At 48.1% G+C, this 18,106-nt stretch overlaps 1 protein-coding gene across 2 annotated transcripts; it reads left to right on the top strand.

The window, feature by feature from the left end:
- Positions 1–2,168: 2,168 nt before the first annotated feature.
- On the top strand, positions 2,169–15,812 carry LOC142684093 (histone H3-like centromeric protein A). 2 transcript variants are annotated; one of them, XM_075847482.1, is made up of 5 exons: positions 2,169–2,399; positions 7,427–7,525; positions 14,599–14,735; positions 14,804–14,881; positions 15,191–15,812. In XM_075847482.1, the coding sequence occupies exons 2-5, from the start codon at positions 7,441–7,443 to the stop codon at positions 15,320–15,322; spliced, it is 432 nt and encodes a 143-aa protein (XP_075703597.1). In that variant the 5' UTR covers positions 2,169–2,399; positions 7,427–7,440; the 3' UTR covers positions 15,323–15,812. The 2 variants fall into 2 exon arrangements, with proteins under 2 accessions (XP_075703597.1, XP_075703596.1); XM_075847481.1 differs by having other exon boundaries at positions 7,424–7,525.
- The last annotated feature ends 2,294 nt before the right edge of the window (positions 15,813–18,106 follow it).

The raw sequence follows: 18,106 nt of genomic DNA, 5'->3' as shown, positions 1-18,106 counted from the left end.
TGTAAAAAGGGCAGCGATCCGCAGATGAACGAGCAAACACCCAATCATCTGCTGGTCGTATCGTTTTAAAAAAGTGAAATATTATTGTTGTCGGCAGCACATCTCCCTGTGTAAACAGAAAAACGCGCTGCCGACATGATAATAACGTTTGGGGACGAGCGATCGGAGTAACGACCGCTCACCCTCATCCATAGCTCCGTGTTATCCATAGCTCTGTGTTATCCATAGCTCCGTGTTATCCATAGCTCCGTGTCATCCATAGCTCCGTGTTATCCATAGCTCCGTGTTATCCATAGCTCCGTGTCATCCATAGCTCCGTGTTATCCATAGCTCCGTGTCATCCATAGCTCCGTGTCATCCATAGCTCCGTGTCATCCATAGCTCCGTGTCATCCATAGCTCCGTGTCATCCATAGCTCTGTGTTATCCATAGCTCCGTGTTATCCATAGCTCCGTGTTATCCATAGCTCCGTGTCATCCATAGCTCCGTGTTATCCATAGCTCCGTGTCATCCATAGCTCCGTGTCATCCATAGCTCCGTGTCATCCATAGCTCCGTGTCATCCATAGCTCCGTGTTATCCATAGCTCCGTGTTATCCATAGCTCCATGTTATCCATAGCTCCGTGTTATCCATAGCTCCGTGTCATCCATAGCTCCGTGTCATCCATAGCTCCGTGTTATCAATAGCTCCGTGTTATCCATAGCTCCGTGTTATCCATAGCTCCGTGTTATCCATAGCTCCGTGTTATCCATAGCTCCGTGTTATCCATAGCTCCGTGTCATCCATAGCTCCGTGTTATCCATAGCTCCGTGTCATCCATAGCTCTGTGTCATCCATAGCTCCGTGTCATCCATAGCTCCGTGTTATCCATAGCTCCGTGTCATCCATAGCTCCGTGTCATCCATAGCTCCGTGTTATCCATAGCTCCGTGTTATCCATAGCTCCGTGTTATCCATAGCTCCGTGTCATCCATAGCTCCGTGTCATCCATAGCTCCGTGTTATCCATAGCTCCGTGTGACCGGAGCAAACGAGCAGATATGTCATAAATGTCAGGTAGATTGGGGTTCCACCTCTGGGACCCGCATTCACTACTATGGGAGTTACGGAAACAGATCAGACAAAGCCGGAGGTGGGACCCTCATCTATCTGACATCCTATGGATACGTCATAAATGTGTCTGATGGGAAGACCCCTTTAATGAGTATATCAGTAATAGTATAACTAGCAAGTACCAGCCGCTACCCCTCCCCCCTCATTGCAACACCAAGTAAGGCCCCATGCGCACGACCGTATTTTCATCTATCCCGAAAAACTGTCCATAATGCATCGGTATATACGGATCCGTAAAAAAAAAGAGGGAGGATGCAAATGATGTCATCAGCATATTGCATAGCAACGCTTCCATAAATACGGTCAGAGTACGGATGCGTATCCATAGCCGCCCATATTTACAGAAGCGCCCATAGACTTCTATGGGAGAGTCCCTGCTGTAATTACTGATGAAAAATACGGTCGCGTGCGTGGGGCATAAGAAACTGCAGCTGCATCCCCCTCCTCCCTGTTTACAGTTTTTCACTAGATGGAACTTGCACGATCAACGATGTATCCAGTGAGTCAGCGCTCATTTACACGAGCCGACGCACGCTGTACGGGGATGAGCGATGGTTAATACGATGGTCCGTGCTCGTACAGTTTACGTATTGTCGGCAGCACATCCCCTGTTTCAACGCTGTGGACAACGAGGATTTTTTGGGACGCATAAAAGATGTGATCAGCTGACCAATCAGTGCAATTTATCGTCTGATTGTCGCTGCCTGTGATCGAAAACAAGCGCTCGTATGATTATCGGCATTGGTGAAGGGGTCTTAATGTCAATAAAAGTTTTTTTTTTTATATCACAACGTTTCTAAGCATTTTCTATAGAACTTGATAGAAACCCATCGAGCCTAAAATAGACCCATCCTGGAACCCAGGGGTATAAACAGGCTTTTCTTTACAGCCCGAGGTCTTGATGACGTCATTGAGACCGCGCGGTGATCGTGTATTATAATTATTATAGATTGTGGGAGATCAAACATCAGGATATAGTTTTGTTGGCTTTAGCGATGGTTTGAACATTTGGTGTACTTCTTCTATTAGCCACAAGGGGGCGATACATAACCTGGAAGAACGCAGTGCGGGAGCCTTTTGGTTTTTCTTGGCTTTTATATTGTGGGGCTATTATATAATCTATACCAGTGGTTCCCAACCGGGGTGCCGAGAGCTGTTCAGGGGTGCCGCGGCTCATCCACGGCAAAAAAAAACAAAAAAACGCGCGCGGACGTCTGTTACAAGTACCGCCCACAGCTTCCCACTAGAAGCCTGACGGAGGGAGAGGAGCCATTAACACAGGGCAGGGTAAGTGGGTTTTCTTTACTTTCTTAGCAGTTGTGTGAGAAATGGAGCCAGGGGAATGTGGGTAGTTGTAGTCCTCTCCTCTTATACCTCCTCCCTGTAATGTCCTCTGATATCCCATAATAACGTCCTGGACATGCTGGGAGTTGTAGTCCTCTCCTCTTCTACCTTCTCCCTGTAATGTCCTCTGATATCCCATAATAACGTCCTGGACATGCTGGGAGTTGTAGTCCTCTCCTCTTATACCTCCTCCCTGTAATGTCCTCTGATATCCCATAATAACAGCCTGGACATGCTGGGAGTTGTAGTCCTCTCCTCTTATACCTCCTCCCTGTAATGTCCTCTGATATCCCATAATAACAGCCTGGACATGCTAGGAGTTGTAGTTCTCTCCTCTTATACCTCCTCACTGTAATGTCCTCTGATATCCCATAATAACAGCCTGGACATGCTGGGAGTTGTAGTCCTCTCCTCTTATACCTCCTCCCTGTAATGTCCTCTGATATCCCATAATAACAGCCTGGACATGCTGGGAGTTGTAGTCCTCTCTTCTTATACCTCCTCCTGTAAACTTTCTCTGATATCACATAACATCCTGGACATGCTGGGAGTTGTTGTTCTTATACCTCCTTATTTATTCCTTCCCCAGGGGTAATCACACTTTCTGTCTGTGATGGTCCCTTTACTAGAGGGGCAGATGGTTATTTTATCGGGGGGCGGGGGGACTGAGGCTGATGGTGGCTTTACTGGAGGGGGCTGATGGTCATTTTACTGGGGGGACGGAGGCTGATGGTGGCTTTACTGAGGGGTCATTATAATGTGAGTGGGGGGCTGACGGTCATTACTGTGAGTGGGGGGCTGACGGTCATTACTGTGAGTGGGGGGCTGACGGTCATTACTGGGAGTGGGGGGCTGACGGTCATTACTGGGAGTGGGGGGCTGACGGTCATTACTGGGAGTGGGGGGCTGACGGTCATTACTGTGTGTGCGGGGGCTGACGGTCAGTACTGTGAGTGGGGGGGCTGACGGTCATTACTGTGTGTGCGGGGCTGACGGTCATTACTGTGAGTGGGGAGGCTGACGGTCATTACTGGGAGTGGGGGGCTGACGGTCATTACTGGGAGTGGGGGGCTGACGGTCATTACTGGGAGTGGGGGGCTGACGGTCATTACTGGGAGTGGGGGGCTGACGGTCATTACTGTGAGTGGGGGGCTGACGGTCATTACTGTGAGTGGGGGGCTGACGGTCATTACTGGGAGTGGGGGGCTGACGGTCATTACTGGGAGTGGGGGGCTGACGGTCATTACTGGGAGTGGGGGCGCTGACGGTCATTACTGGGAGTGGGGGAGCTGACGGTCATTACTGGGAGTGGGGGGGCTGACGGTCATTACTGGGAGTGGGGGGCTGACGGTCATTACTGGGAGTGGGGGGCTGACGGTCATTACTGGGAGTGGGGGGGCTGACGGTCATTACTGTGAGTGGGGGGGCTGACGGTCATTACTGTGAGTGGGAGGGCTGACGGTCATTACTGTGAGTGGGGGGCTGACGGTCATTACTGTGAGTGGGGGGCTGACGGTCATTACTGTGAGTGGGGGGCTGACGGTCATTACTGTGTGTGTGGGGGCTGACGGTCATTACTGGGAGTGGGGGGCTGACGGTCATTACTGGGAGTGGGGGGGCTGACGGTCATTACTGTGAGTGGGGGGGCTGACGGTCATTACTGTGAGTGGGGGGGCTGACGGTCATTACTTTGAGTGGGGGGCTGACGGTCATTACTGTGTGTGGGGGGCTGACGGTCATTACTGTGAGTGGGGGGGCTGACGGTCATTACTGTGAGTGGGGGGCTGACGGCCATTACTGTGAGTGGGGGGGCTGACGGTCATTACTGGGAGTGGGGGGCTGACGGTCATTACTGTGTGGGGGGGGCTGACGGTCATTACTGGGAGTGGGGGGCTGACGGTCATTATTGGGAGTGGGGGGCTGACGGTCATTACTGGGAGTGGGGGGCTGACGGTCATTACTGGGAGTGGGGGGCTGACGGTCATTACTGGGAGTGGGGGGCTGACGGTCATTACTGTGAGTGCGGGGGCTGACGGTCATTACTGTGAGTGGGGGGCTGACGGTCATTACTGGGAGTGGGGGGCTGACGGTCATTACTGGGAGTGGGGAGCTGACGGTCATTACTGGGAGTGGGGGGCTGACGGTCATTACTGGGAGTGGGGGGCTGACGGTCATTACTGGGAGTGGGGGGCTGACGGTCATTACTGGGAGTGGGGGGCTGATGGTTATTACTGTGAGTGGGGGGCTGACGGTCTTCAAGTGGTTTCCGCCTCTGACCTCCCATTGAAATTAATAGGAGGCAGAAAAAACCTGCGGCGCTCGTTTGGTGCTTTTTTGTCTGCGGTTTTTGCATTCGCTTCAACGGCTTAAAAAAAATGTGGGAAAAAAATAAATAAAAAAAAGTCAAACAGCGCTGTCAATTCAAAATCTGCCTCAAAATTCGTAAATGAATTTCGAGGCAGACTTTTAGTTTCTGCCTTACAAAAAAACGTTGTGTGAACATAACCTAAGAGTGTACTGCTTGTTTTTCGCCATTTTTTGTCGTTTTGTAAACAATTTTTGGTAGGGGTGCCCTGAGAATTATTTTTTTTCCCTGGGGTGCCTCGAGCCTGAAAAGGTTGGGAAACTCTGATGTATACAGTCGTCCTGGTGTATCTGGCAGTTTTCTAGAGTTCAGTGTATAATCATTGATAGATACGGTGACGCTGACATCACGCCGGGCAGCACGTGCGTCCTCATGAATTATACAGGATACAGACAATATTATTAAAGAGGAGCCGACATTTCTCCTGAAATGTATGTATTAACCCCTTAGTGACCACTAATACGCCTTTTTACGCGATTCACTAATGGGCTTTAGGCTAGGCTGACGCCTTTTCACGTCAGCCTAGTCTAAGTCCTGCACGGGTCTCCCGTGCAGGCAGGAGCCGGGGCTCTGCTGTCTGATGACAGCCGAGCTCCTGCTCCAACGCCCGCGATCGAAGTTTACTTCGATCGCGGCCGTTTAACCCGTTAAATGCCGCCGTCAATAGCGACCGCGGCATTTAACTTTGTTTACAGAGGGAGTGAGCTCCCTCTGTCACCCATCGGCGGCCCGCGAATGCAATCGCGGGTCTCCGATGGGGTGTCATGGCAGCCGGGGGACTGATAAAAGCCCCCAGGTCTGCCCTGGACATATGCCTGTTAGGACGCGCCGGAGGCACGTCCTAACAGATTGCCTGTCAGATTTACACTGACAGGCAATAATGCTCTGGTATACGAAGTATACCAGAGCATTATAGCAGCGATCGGAACATCGCACAGTAAAGTCCCCTAGTGGGACTAATAAAATAAGTCATCAAAGTGAAATAAAGATTATTAATAAAAAGTACAGTAAAAAAATAAATAAAACCATTTTTTTCCATAAAAAGTGATTTTATTTAGTAAAAGTGTAAAAAAAAAAAAAAAGTACACATATGTGGTATCGCCGCGACCGTAATGACTCCATTAATAAAGTTAATATGTAATTTAAACCGCAAAGTGAACACCGTAAAAAAAAAACGCAAAAAACTATGGCGAAATTGCAATTTTTTTCCATTGCCCCCCAAAAAAGTCATAATAAAAATGAATCAATAAGTCCCATGTACCCCAAAACAGTACCATTCAAAACTACGTCTTGTCCCGCAGAAAACAAGCCCAAAAAATCACTACATTGATGGAAAAATAAAAAAATTACGGCTCTTGGAAAGCGACGATGCAAAAACAAATAATTTTAGTTCAAAAGTGTTTTTATTGTGCAAAAGTCGTAAAACATAAAAAAACCTCCACATATGTGGTATCGCCGTAATCGTACCGACCCATAGAATAAGGGTAACATGTTATTTACGTCGCATAGTGAACGGCGTCAATTTAAAAACGCATAGAACAATGGCGGAATTTCAGTTTTTTTTTATAATCCCCCCCAAAAACGTTAATAAAAGTTAATATAAAAATTATATGTACCCAAAAATGGTGCTATTAAAAAGCACAACTAATCCCGCAAAAAACAAGTCCTCATACTGCTATGTAGACGAAAAAATAAAAACGTTATAGCTCTTTGAATGCGACTATAGAAAAACGAATAAAATAGCTTGGTCATTAAGGCCTAAAATGGGCTGGTCACTAAGGGGTTAATAGATAACTTGGTGTTGCCATTCTCCTCATCAAAGGTCGTGTCCCTACAGTCTCTCTGTCGGCACTGATTGGACGTTGTCAGTTTGTGTAGGGACACACCCCCAACTGGTAACACACAGCTGTCAATTCTTACATTTCCAGGAGGAATAACAGAGAAACGGCACAAAGCAGAGAGTCCTAAGAAAAGTTGCGCACTCGACTGAATGTTTCTTCTCCTCGTCTATCGTGTGTGTTGATTTTATACATTTTCGCTGCTGCGTGTCTAGAGATCATATGGATTATTAGATGTTTTATTTCTGGATATTTGTACTGCATTGTTGCAGCTCATCGTCCTCCAGCTGCGGCCTTTCATTTCCATGACGACTGCTCCACCTTTCCTTTGCTCCAGTTTTAAATTTCCCACCTTTGTCTGGATTACGGATTCTCTGTAAAGTTCTGTGCACACGACCTATTTTCAGGCGTTTTACGCCTCGAATCACGCCTGAAAAGACGGCTCCATTACGTCTGCAAACATCTGCCCATTGCTTGCGGGATCTGCTGCGGGTAGCTCTTCTGTTGCCGCATTATTAAATAGATCATTGATGTCGCTGTTCTGGTAATTGATGCCACGAGGATCTATTGTATTCATTGATGCAGCGTGCGTTAATTACTGACATCCGGCAATCTCATATCTTCACCGTCAATGTCATCACTTTCTTGTCACTTGCATTGGTGGCATCAGTCAGTATAAAACCGCTCAGTTTATCCTACGTCACCTGTGATTCTGCTGAATTGTCACCGTCTCTTATCCGCTTAACTGATTGTATGACTCTCAGCAGCGTTTTACATCATCATGAAACCACCCCAGAAAAGCTCGTCCCGCAGGAAGTCGGCGCAGCCGCAGAAGAAACCTGCAGCTCCTCCTCAATCTCCGCCAAGTAAGAGAAAGTTGCACCTTGATCATCTTATCACTCTCATTATATATTTTATTTTAAAAATGAATTCCAGATAACCTCGGGTCGTGTAATACTAGATTGTAATCCGTTTCTCAGCTTTATATCTTAGAGGGTTCGTTTCTATGCAGGTAAAAATCTGTTACATACAGAAATTTCTGTAGCACAAGGCCGCCACTAGGGGGAGCAAACTGAGGACTGATTTATATAGGCACAACATGAGCTGTATTATGTGCACAATCGTCTCCCCCTAGTGGTGGTTGCAGGAAGCACGTTACTATATGGCCCTGGGAAGGGAATCTGAGAACACAGCTCACACCCATGAAGATATATTATGAAATGAGGGATCTAAGAATTTCCAACCTGCAGTCCGACCGCTCTATTCATTCCCTATGGGATCGACGGAAATAGTCAAGTTTGACTGCTCCTTGCCCAATTATGCGCTGTGAGCGGCTCCGCGCAGGCAGGCGCGATGTTGTGACGTCAATTTCTGAGCCTTTTTTCTACTCCGTTTATGCAGCGTGTGGATGAGACGTGTTTTATCTCATCCACTTTGCTGCTACTGTATTATGCTGCCGATTTTTCCGCATTATAATACAGGTATATGCCGTATTTACGTAATGTGTGAACTGACTCTAACCCCTCCACCCACCCCCCCCCCCGCCAGTCCCCGCAAAAATGTTCTTGCATCAAACCGGTCCTCGGTGCAAAATAGGTTGGGGACCACTGCCATAGAGAATGACTTGAGTGACCACCACTCTGGGACCCACACTCTTGTTAACAACCCGCAGCGATCCGGCATTTATCACCTATCTTGTGGATAGGTGAAAAATTATTTTCGTGGTACAACCCCTTTAATCAGGTATCAATGGGACTTGATGGACCCCAAATTATCAGTCATAGAGAAAGTATTTAAAATTTGAACGTCCACATTTATATCCTTTTTTGGTCCAACATTCTGTGCTGATTAATTTCTTAATGTCATTTTACAGCAGTTGGAGCACAGTTTTCTGAAACGGAGCTCTAAATCTCCTGCGTAGACAGTTACATGGTATAATTTTGTCTCCCTGCAGCCACCACTAGAGGGAGCTCACTGCATACTGTTTTGTTACCAAGTTCAATGTACAACCATATACAATGAGCTCCCTCTAGTGGTGGCTGCAGGTAGCATGTTATGTTTTAAATCTGTTTACCTGATGTTCCTTGGGGGACATTAAGGTAATAGGCCATGTGTAATGGTGGGGGGGGGTAGGGAAACGGACAAGTGAGCCCTAATCTACCCGCCACTCTGTCCCTGCCTACTTGCAACGACCCGCCCTAGGCGACGGGGTACAACTGGGCGGCGGTCCCTGCGCTCAGTAAGTGCATGACAAACACGACAAACAAACAAGGGAATACAAGCAAGGGAAATGGGCAGTTGCTCGCGGAAACACCGTGAGCAACAGAGTAGTGAACGAGCCGAGTCAAGCCAGGAGAGTGCGAGGTACAAAGCGAAAAGCAGAAGAGTAGTCGGTAAGCCGGGGTCTGTATGGAGCAGGATCAAAAAGTAGCAGGAGCTGTAGCCGGGCCAGGAAACCTCAAGGAAAGAAGTCACAAGCACAGATGGACAGGAAGAGCAGGCTTAAATAGACCGAGGGCGGGAGCTAGCTGAGTCTGGCCAGGTTGCGATAGGCTCTCCCACTCCTAAGCCTGCCAGCCTGAGTGGAGGAAGCTGGTGTCTGTCTCAGGGATGTACACTCAGGTGTTGACTGATTAATTCTGGGAATTAACCCCGAAGCAGTGCCTGGCAGATCCTTTACAGTACCCCCCCTTTTATGAGGGGCCACCGGACCCTTTCTAAGTGGACCTGGCTTACTGGGGAAACGCAGGTGGAACCTCCTGACCAATACCCCAGCATGAACATCCCGGGCGGGTACCCAAGTCCTCTCCTCGGGCCCGTATCCTCTCCAATGGACCAGGTACTGGAGGGAGCCTTGGACCATCTTGCTGTCCACGATCCTGGCCACCTCAAATTCCACCCCCTCAGGGGTGAGGACGGGAACAGGAGGTTTCCTCGAGGGGGCCAAGGACGGGGAGCAGCGTTTCAGGAGGGAGGCATGAAACACGTTGTGTATACGAAAAGACGGGGGTAACTCCAGCCGGAAAGAGACAGGACTGAGGACCTCAATGACCTTATACGGCCCAATAAACCGGGGAGCAAACTTTTTGGACGGAACCTTGAGACGCAAGTTCCTGGATGACAACCACACCAGATCCCCGACCACAAACAGGGGGTTAGCAGAACGTCTTCTATCGGCCTGAGCCTTCTGTATGCTCTGGGACGCCTCTAGGTTCTTCTGAACCTGGGCCCAGACTGTGCACAGATCCCGATGAACGACCTCCACCTCGGGATTGTTGGAACAACCAGGTGAAACGGAGGAGAACCGTGGATTAAACCCAAAATTACAGAAAAAGGGAGAGACCCCTGACGAGTTACTGACCCGGTTATTAAGGGAAAATTCGGCGAGGGGAATGAAAGAAACCCAATCAAATTGACAGTCAGAGACAAAACATCTTAAGTATTGTTCTAGAGACTGATTAGTCCTCTCCGTTTGGCCATTGGTTTCAGGATGGAAAGCAGAGGAGAAGGACAGATCAATCCCCAACTTATTACAGAAGGCTCTCCAAAACAATGAAACAAATTGTACCCCCCTGTCAGAAACAATATTGACGGGGACCCCATGGAGACGCAGGATGTGTTTGATAAACAAGGTAGCCAACGTCTTGGCGTTGGGTAGTTTCTTGAGGGGCACAAAGTGGCACATTTTACTGAAGCGGTCTACCACCACCCACACCACCGACTTGCCTTGGGATGGAGGCAAATCGGTGATAAAATCCATGGAGATATGTGTCCAAGGTCTCTGGGGAATGGGCAACGAACGCAGTAAGCCCGCTGGTCGGGACCTGGGAGTCTTGGACCTGGCACAAACCTCACAGGCGGCGACGTAGGCCTTAACGTCTTTAGGCAAACCAGGCCACCAATAATTTCTGGTAATGAGGTGTTGGGTACCCAGGATGCCTGGATGGCCAGATAGTGCGGAGTCGTGATTTTCCCTAAGTACCCTTAGCCGGAATTGCAGGGGAACAAACAGCTTGTTCTCAGGAAGGTTCCCAGGAGCTGAACCTTGATCAGCAGCAATTTCAGAGACTAAATCGGACTCGATAGAGGAAATGACTATACCTGGAGGCAAAATACAAACAGGATCTTCCTCCGAAGGAGGGCTGGCCATGAAGCTACGCGACAGTGCATCCGCCTTAATATTTTTAGACCCGGCCCTATAGGTAACCAAAAAATTTAATCTGGTAAAAAACAACGCCCATCGAGCTTGTCTCGGGTTTAGCCTCCGGGCAGATTCTAGGAAAACCAGATTCTTGTGGTCGGTAAGGACCGTTACCTGGTGCCTAGCCCCCTCCAGGAAGTGGCGCCACTCTTCAAATGCCCATTTAATGGCTAAAAGTTCGCGGTTGCCAATATCATAGTTACACTCCGTGGGCGAAAACTTCCTAGAAAAGTAAGCACAGGGGCGGAGATGGGTGAGGGAGCTGGTACCCTGGGACAAGACGGCCCCCACTCCCACCTCGGACGCGTCAACCTCCACAATAAATGGCTCCCTTTGGTTGGGCTGAACCAGCACGGGGGCCGAGATAAAGCACTTCTTGAGGGTCTCAAAAGCCTGGACGGCCTCAGGGGGCCAATGGAGGACATCAGCACCCTTGCGAGTGAGGTCCGTAAGAGGCTTAGCGACGACCGAGAAGTTAGCAATAAATCTCCTGTAATAGTTAGCGAACCCCAAAAAACACTGTAGCGCTTTCAGGGAGGCAGGTTGGACCCATTCAGCCACAGCCTGAACCTTGGCAGGGTCCATGCGGAATTCATGAGGAGTGAGGATTTGACCTAAAAATGGTATCTCCTGTACCCCAAATACACATTTTTCGATTTTGGCAAACAGTTTGTTTTCTCGAAGGACCTGGAGCACTTTCCTGACATGCTCTATGTGGGAGGACCAGTCCCTGGAAAACACCAATATGTCATCAAGGTACACTACAAGAAATATCCCCAGGTAATTTCTCAAAATCTCATTTATGAAGTTCTGGAAGACCGCAGGGGCATTGCACAACCCAAAGGGCATGACGAGGTATTCGAAATGGCCTTCGGGCGTGTTAAACGCAGTCTTCCACTCATCCCCCTCTTTGATGCGAATAAGGTTATACGCCCCCCGTAGATCCAATTTAGAGAACCATTGGGCCCCCTGAACCTGATTAAAGAGATCAGGAATCAAAGGAAGGGGATACTGGTTCCTTACCGTGACCTTATTCAGGCCACGGTAGTCAATGCATGGCCTAAGACCACCATCCTTCTTCCCTACGAAGAAGAAGCCAGCACCTACCGGAGAAGAAGAGGGACGAATGTAACCCTTGGCCAGGGATTCCTGGATATACTCCCTCATGGCTTCACGTTCGGGACAAGAAAGGTTAAATATCCTACCCTTAGGAAGCTTAGCTCCTGGTACCAATTCGATAGCGCAATCGTATTCTCTATGAGGCGGTAACACTTCGGAGGCCTCTTTAGAGAAAACATCAGCGAAGTCCTGAACAAACTCGGGTAGCGTATTCACCTCCTTAGGGGGAGAAATAGAATTAACAGAAAAACATGACGTACAACATTCATTACCCCATTTGGTTAGCTCCCCAGTATTCCAGTCAAACGTAGGATTATGCAACTGCAACCAGGGAAGACCTAGAACCAAATCGTACGATAATCCCTGCATCAATAGTACAGAGCATTGCTCCAAATGCATGGAGCCAACAAGGAGTTCAAAAACAGGGGTATGCTGTGTAAAATAACCATTAGCAAGAGGAGTGGAGTCGATACCCACTACCGGAACAGGTTTAGGCAAATCAATCAGAGGCATAGCGAGAGACATAGCAAATTCCACAGACATGATATTAGTAGAGGACCCTGAATCCACGAAGGCACTGCCGGTAGCAGACCTACCACCAAAAGAGACCTGAAAGGGAAGCAATATCTTAGTATGTTTCATATTCACGGGAAATACCTGTGCGCCCAAGTGACCTCCCCGATGATCACTTAGACGCGGGAGCTCTCTGACAGCATTCTTACGCTTGGGACAGTTGTTTACTTGATGCTTGACATCCCCACAGTAGAAGCAGAGACCATTCTTCCTGCGGAATTCTCTACGTTGTTGAGGGGACACGGAGGCCCCGAGTTGCATAGGTATTTCTGAGTCTTTAGGGGAGAAACGAAGCAACGGGACTTCGGGAGGCATCATGGGGGAGTCGGAGGAAAAAACACATAAACGTTCACGTTGTCGTTCCCTGAGACGTCGGTCAAGTCGTACCACTAAAGCCATAACCTGGTCTAAGGAGTCAGAAGAGGGATAACTAACTAGCAGGTCTTTCAGGGCATTCGACAGACCCAACCTAAACTGGCACCTTAAGGCAGGGTCATTCCACCGAGAAGCTACGCACCACTTCCTAAAGTCAGAGCAATACTCCTCAACAGGTCTCTTACCCTGACGTAAGGTCACCAGCTGACTCTCGGCAAAGGCAGTTCTGTCAGTCTCGTCATAAATAAGTCCGAGGGCAGAAAAGAAACAATCAACGGAGGAAAGTTCAGGGGCGCCAGGAGCCAAGGAGAAGGCCCACTCTTGGGGCCCTTCCTGGAGCCGGGACATAATTATACCCACCCGCTGGCTCTCAGAACCTGAGGAGTGAGGCTTTAAGCGAAAGTAAAGCCTACAACTCTCCCGAAAGGAGAGAAAAGCCCTCCGGTCACCTGAGAACCGGTCGGGCAACTTGAGGTGGGGTTCAAGGGGTGTGGTGAGGGGAACTACCAAGGTAGCATCAGGCTGGTTGACCCTCTGAGCCAGGGCCTGGACCTGTAGGGAGAGACCCTGCATTTGCTGAGCCAGGGTTTCACGGGGTTCCATAATGGTGTCAGGGACCAGGGTAGACTAGGTATAGGGCTTGTGAATTTGTAATGGTGGGGGGGGTAGGGAAACGGACAAGTGAGCCCTAATCTACCCGCCACTCTGTCCCTGCCTACTTGCAACGACCCGCCCTAGGCGACGGGGTACAACTGGGCGGCGGTCCCTGCGCTCAGTAAGTGCATGACAAACACGACAAACAAACAAGGGAATACAAGCAAGGGAAATGGGCAGTTGCTCGCGGAAACACCGTGAGCAACAGAGTAGTGAACGAGCCGAGTCAAGCCAGGAGAGTGCGAGGTACAAAGCGAAAAGCAGAAGAGTAGTCGGTAAGCCGGGGTCTGTATGGAGCAGGATCAAAAAGTAGCAGGAGCTGTAGCCGGGCCAGGAAACCTCAAGGAAAGAAGTCACAAGCACAGATGGACAGGAAGAGCAGGCTTAAATAGACCGAGGGCGGGAGCTAGCTGAGTCTGGCCAGGTTGCGATAGGCTCTCCCACTCCTAAGCCTGCCAGCCTGAGTGGAGGAAGCTGGTGTCTGTCTCAGGGATGTACACTCAGGTGTTGACTGATTAATTCTGGGAATTAACCCCGAAGCAGTGCCTGGCAGATCCTTTACACCATGTTCACACAGGGCAGATACGCGGCGTAAAAGTACACAGCGTATTGGCCCTGGGCACCGGAGATAATTCTGGCTGAAAAACTGCAGTTTTTCGGCTGGAATGTCCATAGAAGGTAGAAAAAAACCCATACTTACCCGTAGCCATGGTGACGTGTCCCTCTGATGTTCTGCAGCAGTCATATGGGATGAGACATCATCCCTGGAGGCCGGGTTGAACGCAGGAGCAGAGAGATCTGGGTAAGTTTGGCGGGTTTTTTTCCGCTGCGTCTGGATGAGATTTGTTTGAATCTCCTCCACTCTTCTGCTTCTGTATTACGCTGTGGAGTTTCCGCAATGAAATCGGTTGCAGAAAATCCGCCGTGTTTACCCTACGTGTGAACCCGGCCAGACAGTGAATTTCCATGTAGCGGGAGATTCATTTTCAGCTGTGATTATGGATTTCTTTCTTACAGGTAGTGGGGAAACAAGTCACAGACCGAGCACACAACGAAGAAGACGCTACCGCCCAGGAGCCCGTGCGCTGATGGAAATAAGAAAGTACCAAAAATCAACCAATCTGCTCATTCAGAAAACCCCGTTTTTCCGCCTGGTGAGTGGATGTGTCCTCTGCGGCTGCTCCTCTTTATTGTCAGTGATATTCCCCTTTTATTCTTGCAGGTGAGAGAGATCTGCCTGAAGTATTCCCGCGGCGTGTTTTACTACTGGCAAAGCACCGCACTTATGGCGCTACAAGAGGTCAGTATCTCATACAATGCACTGTCCATGTAACGCATGGGTCAACCAGAGAGGGAGCTGCTCTTTGCAGTGATTCACTACTCAGCCCCCGCCCCCTCTAACACATCCATATGCCCTAGCGGGACATTTGCATAGGGGTTGTGATGCATTGTGGGAGTTCCAGAGGCCAGACCCCCCCCCCCCCCCCCCACCATCACTCTAGCTAACAGCTCATAAAAGTGAAATCTGATCAGTCCTTCGAGCTGTGTAGTAAATTATACCGGGAGTGCTGTCACTTTAAGAGGGACTAATGCTCTTCTGTATCCACAGTCAGCTGAGGACTTCCTCGTGAGTCTCTTTGAAGATTCTTACCTCTTCAGTCACCAGGCCAATAGGGGCACTCTCTTTGTGAAGGACATGCAGCTCGCACGGAGAATCCGAGGCATCCCGTATGAACTGTGATAACGCTGCCGTTTTATCTCTCAAGATTTGATGAAGAATGATCACGTGTAAATAGTTTTATATTAATGGAGAAAATCTATTGGGAAATACAAGTTTTACCATTGCATAAAAGATCCAGTTTGGAAGAGTAAACCGGCTTTAGCGCCCCCTCCTGACACTGGTTACAGTGGAGTTTTTTTCTTTGTTTTATCTGTTCATGGGAAAGTTGTTACAACCAATATGGCTGCCGCTGCAGTTTGCAGGGTGGTAGTGCAGTCGTTTTTCTGTCCAGCTATGTAATGGGTTATAGGGGTCCAGGATGTAGCACAGAAAATGACCACAAGGCGGCACTGCTGGACAAAACCGCTAACAAAGACGCTGGACACAACCGCTAATGAAACCTGATCTGGCCGACCTTCTAATTGTTCTGCTGAGTTTATGATCCGCTTCCTGTTTTTATTCTGTGAAGATTTGTTAATTTTTTCAAATAAAAAAAAAATTTATATTATAACTTTGATCTTCATCATTTTAGACTAATCTTCATAAGGGCTTGGATATGATCAATGACTCCAGCTTCGCTGTAGTTCAATACTCTTGCTCTGTCCCACCCCCATTCTTTACACTGCAGCTATGCTTGTTCAGAGTGTTTGCTGTGTGGGTGGGTGTGTGGGTTGGGTCCAGAATTATTTGGGCAGTGACACAATCTTCATGATTTGGGTTTTGCTGCCACCACATTGGATTTGAAATGAAACAACTGAGATGCAATTGAAGTTGAAACTTTCAGGTTTATTTCAAGGGGTTAAACAAAAATCTCCTGTGAAAAGTTTAGGAATTGCCACCATTTTTCTACACAACCTCCTCATTTCAGGTGATCAAAAGTGATTGGACAAATTAACATTACCATAAATGTTTTTTTTAATACTTTGTAGAGAATCCTTTGCAGGCAATGATGGCCTGAAGTCTGGAACCCATGGACATCACCAGACGCTGGGTTTCCTCCTTTGTTTTTTTTGTTTTTTATATTTCAAATTTTTTATTTTCAAGAAAAGAAATGGGGATACAGAAAAAGAAAAGGGGGTGACATGGGTACAGAAAAAGCCCATGAGGGCCGATCATTTCAACCTATATTTCAACAACAATAAGTAAATATGCAATCAAAGTCCTCCCAACATAGTACCATCAATACACTACAAGCATTAGTATAGCAAGACAGGAATACCAGCATTACACCCTCATCCGCCCCTCCATCACCCACATCTCAGTCAATTCTTAGTAACGATTGATTCAAATAGGGAAGTAAACGAAGGGTAGAAGGACAAAAGGAAGGGGGGGGGTATAGGGAAAATCTTAAGAGGGAGAAGGGGAGATGTTCTCCCCTCACTCTCCCCCCCCCCCCCCACAGCACATCACAGACCAGAGAGAACTCAAGAGCTCCCTGGTTCTCCACCAATCAGTTCACCCATGGCCCTCTTATATCTGTCCGACTTGCAGAAGTCAAACCAATAGAACCAGGTTTTCTGAAATTGCGTTGCTCGTTCGGGTGCGGAATGGAGCAACTCCTCCATTCTCCGAATTTCGTGAATGCGCTCCAGCCATTGTCTAGTCACAGGAAGCTCAGAGGATCTCCAACCCCCCGGAATACAAGCCTTAGCTGCGTTCAGCAAATGTCTCACTAACATCTTCCTGTAGCGCCCCACAGGTATATCGTGGTGGTGCAGCAAAATCCATGCCGGATCATCTCCCAGCGAGATTCCTGTGATCTCCAGAAAGATATCTTGAACCTCTGACCAATAGGTGCGAAGGTTCTCACAGCTCCAGAATATATGTAAAAGCGTTCCCTCTTCTCTGCCGCATCTCCAACATAAAGGAGAAACATCCGGGAACATTTTATGTAGCACATGTGGGACTCTGTACCAACGGGATAGTATTTTAAAACTGGTTTCCTGATAGGCGTTACTAATAGACGCCTTATGTGTGAGGAGCATGATCTTTTCCCTTTGCTCTTGTGTTAGAGTAATCTGAAGATCTCTTTCCCATTTCGTAATATATGGTGGGATGAAATCCTCAGCAGGAGTGAGCAGCACGCAGTAAAGACTGGACAGGGCCCGTCTCACATGCCCCGTTTGAGAACACAAAGTTTCAAAGGAAGATAGAGCTCGGTCATAGGAAGCCGGTGTAGGTAGTCTTGACAAGTAATGAGTCAATTGTAACGCCTGCCATTGGGACGCGTCCGGGAGACCCTCTGGCTGGGAAAGCTCTTCTCCATGCAGCCATGCATTGCCCCTATAAAAATGACTTACTCTAAAATGCCCCTGCTGTACCCATATCTTAAAGGTCTGATCTGACAGACCTGGGCCAAATTCCGGGTTACCCAAAACCGGAGTGAGGGGTGATAACAGTTGTGATATTCCCTCTCTACTCCGCACCTTTCTAAACACCTGTAAAGTTGGATATATGGTAGGATGATCACGAAATTATTTTTTTCTATAATTGCTTTTAGTATGTCATTAAAATAAATTTTATTTATTTGTGTTGTACTTTTTCTTTTTCTTTTTTTTCTTTCTTTTACTCTATGGGGGCTGCCATTTTTTTTTAATCTCTGTATGTGTCGATTAACGACGCATACAGAGATGGAATACGGCAGCTACAGGGCATAGGAGTCAATGAAAACATGTCAAATTATTATTTCATTTTTAATACTTTCCACCATATGGAAGAAAAAAAAATACAGCAAAAAACGTAAAAAATATAATAGCAATAAGTGACAACACTTTAAAAAAAAAAGGTTTAATTCGCGACACATTC

The sequence above is a fragment of the Rhinoderma darwinii genome (assembly GCF_050947455.1).
Source record: "Rhinoderma darwinii isolate aRhiDar2 chromosome 4 unlocalized genomic scaffold, aRhiDar2.hap1 SUPER_4_unloc_6, whole genome shotgun sequence".
In the NCBI taxonomy this organism is placed as follows: domain Eukaryota; kingdom Metazoa; phylum Chordata; class Amphibia; order Anura; family Rhinodermatidae; genus Rhinoderma; species Rhinoderma darwinii.
This window is presented reverse-complemented; position numbering and strand designations above follow the sequence as displayed.